This window comes from Arachis ipaensis, chromosome B03 (genome assembly GCF_000816755.2).
Source record: "Arachis ipaensis cultivar K30076 chromosome B03, Araip1.1, whole genome shotgun sequence".
Taxonomy (NCBI): Eukaryota; Viridiplantae; Streptophyta; class Magnoliopsida; order Fabales; family Fabaceae; genus Arachis; species Arachis ipaensis.
The window spans coordinates 109,814,518-109,819,886 of NC_029787.2; the positions used below are offsets into that span (position 1 = coordinate 109,814,518).

General features: G+C 36.3%; 1 protein-coding gene across 1 annotated transcript; it reads right to left on the reverse strand.

Annotated features, from left to right (window-relative positions):
* On the reverse strand, nucleotides 646–2,242 carry LOC107633538. The gene is made up of 3 exons (XM_016337152.1): nucleotides 1,346–2,242; nucleotides 1,089–1,242; nucleotides 646–1,001 (listed from the first exon to the last, which is right to left on the reverse strand). Exons 1-3 carry the CDS (start codon nucleotides 2,240–2,242, stop codon nucleotides 646–648), a joined length of 1,407 nt encoding a protein of 468 aa, XP_016192638.1.

Here is a 5,369-nt window from a genome sequence, read left to right on the forward strand (position 1 = left end):
TCGGCAACAAAATTGGCCAAGTATTGGGACTTGATGGATCCCCTTGGTTGGTATTGAATATCAAATTCTGAAAGCTTGATGGCCCATTTGATAAGTCTACCTACGCATTCGGGTTTAGAATGAATCTGCCGAAGAGGTTGTCCTTGTATGACTCTGGAAATATGGTTGGAGTTGTCTTGATGAGAAGACTAAGGCCAGGGCGAGCTTTTCCAGCCTCGGGTAGCGAAGCTCGGCGCTTTGTAATGACTTACTCACAAAATAAACCGGCCGTTGACCTTTGTCAGTTTCTGTTATAAGGACAGAACTAATTGCCATATCAGTAATAGACAAGTATATATATAACGGCTTGTTGAATTTTGGTTTTTGCAAAATAGGTGGTTTTGAAAGAAATTGTTTCAAAATCGTGAATGCAGCTTCACTGTTTTCGTTCCATTCAAAACGTTTTGTATTCTTTTTTAAACACTGGAAAAAGTTAAAGTATTTAAGCGCTAAACAGGGTAAAAATCTTGACAAAGCGGCTAGCCTTCCTGTTAGTCTTTGAACTTCCTTTACTGTTGTTGGACTCTGCATGTCAAGTATTGCTTGACATTTTTCTGGATTTGCTTCAATGCCTTGGCTTGTGAGGATGAATCCGAGGAATTTTCCTCAGCGGACACCAAAGACGCATTTTTCAGGATTTAATCTCATGTTATATTGTCGGATCTGTCCAAAAATCTCAGCCAGGTCGCGGATATGGGAATTGCCGACTATAGTTTTGGCGACCATATCGTCAACGTACACCTCGATATTCTGACCTATTTGGTGCTCGAAGACCTTGTTCATTAGCCTTTGGTACGTTGCATCTGCATTCTTTAATCCAAAAGGCATAATATTATAGCAGTAATTACCATACTCGGTTATGAAGGCCGTTTTTTCTTGGTCTGATGGATGCATGAGAATTTGGTTATAACCAGAGTATACGTCCACGAAACTCAAGGTACCATAACCACAAGAGTTATCAACTAAAGTATCAATGCAAGGTAAAGGATAAGCATCTTTAGGACATGCCTTATTTAAGTTAGTAAAATCGACGCACATGCGCCACTTACCGTTACTCTTTTTTACCATAACAACATTGGCTAGCCATGTTGTGAACCTGATCTCTCTGATAAAATTAGCATCAATGAGCTTTTTAACCTCGGCCAAGGATGCAAGTCGCTTCTCTGTTCCGAGATTTCTCTTCTTCTGTAAGATTCCGAGTTGCTGGATTGATCGCCAATTTGTGTGTAATAACAGATGGATCTATTCCCGGCATATCGCCGGAAGTCCAAGCAAACAAGTTGGCATTCTCTCTCAAAAAACTTACGAGTTGGTCGTTGTCTTCGATATTGATCGAAGTTCCCACAAAAGTGAACTTCATTGGGTCTTTGGTTAAGGCAACCTTTGTTAATTCCTCATTTGGCATAGGCCGATCCTCAAAGTCGGCCCTAGGGTCTAGCTCGGCCAGCATTGGTTGCTCAGATTGTATGGAGTTAACCCGTGCCGTGTTGTTCTTTTTGATTGGCTTCAAGCTTGTGTTACAGCATTGCCGAGCTTCATGAAGGTCACCGTGGATTGTAGCTACTACATTGTCCTGCACAGGAAACTTAACACAAAGGTGAACCGTGGATACAATTGTAGTAAATCTATTTAAAAATGGTCTGCCTAATATAAGGTTATAAGGGCTAAAGCAGTCGACGATAGGATACTGAATGTCTTGTGTCTTAAATAATGGTTGCTCACCGAGTGTGGTTTGTAACCACACAGAACCCAAAACAGGGACTCGTTCTCCTAAAAATCCGACCAAGTCTCCAAGATACGGTTGCAAAATGTTGCTACTTAACTTCATTTTTTCAAACGTGGTAAAGAATAACACGTCGGCACTGCTTCCGGGATCAAGTAATACTTTTTGGACTATCAAGTCCCCCAATTGAACGGAAATTACAACGGGGTCGTCATAGTTGGTATCAGCACAATTAAAGTCGGTAGATCGGAAAGTCATTTCTAGGAAGTCCTGAACCGGCTGAGGATCCTTAGGGGCATCTGTGACCGTCAACATGGCCTTGTAAGTGCGCTTTCGGGCCGAGCTTGTGTGTCCGCCTCCAGCGTATCCTCCCGAAATACAGTTGATAACCCCTCTAGGTTGGGCCAAGGCTTTATCTTTTTCTTTTGATGATGGTCCTGTTGCTGAGGGGTCAGAGCCAGGGATTGCTTTCTTCTGCATATGTCCTACAATAAATTTATCAAGGTGGCCCTGTCTTGTGAGGCGCTCTAGGGGATCTTTGGCAATCACACATTCATCTGTTGTGTGTCCGTGTTTCTGGTGAAAGGTACAATATTTAGATTTATCAATGCTTTTTTATTCTGGGTAATTGCCAGGTTTACGGGGAGGCTTAATTAATTTGGAATTGAGTATTTCCTTGATAATGTCATCTTTCTTTGTGTTGAACTGGGTGTACGACTCATAACGGGGGACTGGTTTAAAGGCCTTCTTGCTATCCCGCGGTTTATCATCATCTTTGCTGGTGGCCAACCTTTCTGTCTTTCGTGCTTGCCGAAGTTCTTCAACGTCTATCTGCCCCTTGGCTTTTTCACGAAACTCGGCTAAAGTTTTAGGTTTAGCCACATCAATTGTCTCCTGAAATTTACCTGGACGAAGGCCACTTTTAATGGCATGGAGATGGACTTCGGGGTGAAGATCAGGAATTCTCATGGCGACCTTTGTAAAACGGGTAATGTAATCCTTGAGGCTCTCTTGTGGACCTTGTTTAATGGTCGTCAAGTAGTCAGAATCGTGCAAATATATTGCCGATGCTGCGAAATGATCTTTGAACTGTTTGGCCAATTCTTGGAAGCGCGATATTGAATCTGCAGGCAAAGAGCAAAACCAGTCAAGTGCAAGACCATCTAAAAATGATGGAAAACAACGGCATAAGATAGGGTCGGATGCAACGTTAACGATCATAATAGATCGGAATTTTTTAATGTGCTGCTTTGGGTCTCCTAGCCCATCATATGAGGTTAAGGTCGTTGGCAGGGTGAACTGTTTGAAAAGTTGGAAATTCATTATGTCGACTGTGAATGGCCCAGCAGAGTTGTCGCACTCATCTTCCTCAGCGTCTGGTTGGGTTCCTTCAGTTCGATGGCCTCCTTCATCATCATTTTGAGGTGTTTCAGAAACATGAGTCGGCGCTGATTGACGCTCGTTATTTTCCTGTCGGTCATGGTGATCATTGTTGTGCTCTATTCGAGCATTAACCAGTTGTGTGATTTGGTTCTGTATTCTTTGATTTTCCTCTGCCATCCGTTGATTCGCTTGCTGAAGTTCGGTCACCATCCGTAGAAGTTCGGATGAGGTGGGGGGAGGGACATCAGCCATGGGTGGATTTTAAGGGTGTTTTGGGACCTTCTGCAAATTATATTTCAAGCTTTTTCGGGTCCTACGGTGGGCGCCAAATGTTCTTGCCTGATTAATCCGAGGTATAGCTCGTCCTCTGGCGAAGATCGGCAGACTTCTCAGCTGGAGCGTGATATACGTCGGTAATGGAGGAACATTGGAGGTGGGTATCTGCAAAGGCACTCGGACGCTCAAGTTAGTGTTGAATAGATGAGAGTTATTTTTCAGAAGAAGTTGCATACCTTCTAAAGTTTTCTCGTCCGTTTTATACTCTAGCGGACAAGGTCGGTCGTTTCCCTTGTGCTGTAACGTCCGGAGAGAGAATTAATTGTGTATCTGACGTTATAGATTGAAGGTTGATTATAGCTATTATGAATATGTCGGTTATGACTAGAAATTAGACGTTTCCGAGCTATAACTTGTAACCAATGTTTACTGGTCATATAAATAAAAAGTGAAAAATGTATCATTAGTTGTACTGAAAATTTTTTTATTAACATTTTGCTTTGAACCAATGATGCATACTTATAATTATTATCATTATATTCTATCACGCGTAATATTTTGGTGTCAAGAATATTGACGTGATATATTTTGGTATTAGTATACATATTTTTCTTTTCTCAACTTGTTTTAAAAAAATATTTTTTTTATAATTATATACAAATCAATATTTAATGAATAATTATATTAATTAATTGTCAATCATTATAATATAATTTGTAATCAAATATAATTAACCATAAAATCATGATATTAACGTCAATAGATAATATATGCACGTGTGTATTAATTAGTATGAAATTGATATTGATATCAATTTTATAATTAATTTTTGTGCGACTAAAAGTTATATATAATGTTTCTTTTATTATTTATGAGTCTAAGTTTTAAAGTTAAAATATTTTGTTTAATTTTTTAATTTGTTATTTTTCCTTAACTGTTTCTTAGGACATCAAAATTAATTTTTTTTAAGGTACAAGTTACACCTTTTTTTGATCTTTTATTGACATAGTCATTCTCTTATTCTTTAAATAATTTAATGATTGTTCTTTTTCATTTTTTTTTATCTAACCTTATAATGTGATTGTCTTTTATTGCAATTATTTACGGTACACTCAGTGACGGACCCAGAAAATTTTAAGAGTGGGGGCAAAAATATATCTTAAAATAAATTTCGTTGAACATTGTTAATTATATTAAAAATATAATAGAGATATAAAATTTAACACTACTACATCTATCAAATACCACCTCAAATTGTATTTACTAATTTAGATTCTAATTATATAGATGTAAGAGTTCAACAAAGGAACAATGAACTCTATTTTACTTAAAGATTGTTGGATCTATTTATATATCATGAAAAATATAATGGAACGTAAATAAAGTATTTTTTTTAGAAGAGCTTGATTTTTGATTGAATCAAATATTGTTTTTGTTTTTTAATTTTTTTTCTTCCTTAACTAATAACTATTTCATATAATAATAAAGTAAATGCTATGGTGCCTATCATTTTGTACCTAAGTTACTAAAAAGGATAAATAAATAATATTTAATAAATTTTATATGATTTACTTTTTATTTTAAACATTTTACATCTTTTACATAATTATTTATGATACATTATATCCATCATATTCTATCTCGAGTTATTTTCATCGATCCGAATACTAATTATATTTAAATGAATACTAATTATATTTAAATCTGATAAGTTATGTCTATTTAATTTGGATATGTAATATTTTTTTTTCAATTTTTTTTACCATTTATGATTTTTTTTATCATATTCAAATATATCCAAGTAATTGAGTTAAGAATACTACTAATATACGATAGTATGCCATATAATTTTAATATACTCTCAAACTATTAATACATAAAAATGAAATCTTTAAAATAATAATAGTATTTCTTTGTCAATAATACTAAATGTGTATAAGAAAAAGAA

Coding starts and splice junctions, on each gene's coding strand:
- LOC107633538 (XM_016337152.1), bottom strand. CDS start 2,242: ATGCAGAAGAAAGCAATCCCTGGCTCTGACCCCTCAGCAACAGGACCA. Junction 1,243..1,345: donor TCGAAGACAACGACCAACTC/GTAAGTTTTTTG, acceptor CGATCAATCCAG/CAACTCGGAATCTTACAGAA. Junction 1,002..1,088: donor TATGGTAAAAAAGAGTAACG/GTAAGTGGCGCA, acceptor TTGATACTTTAG/TTGATAACTCTTGTGGTTAT.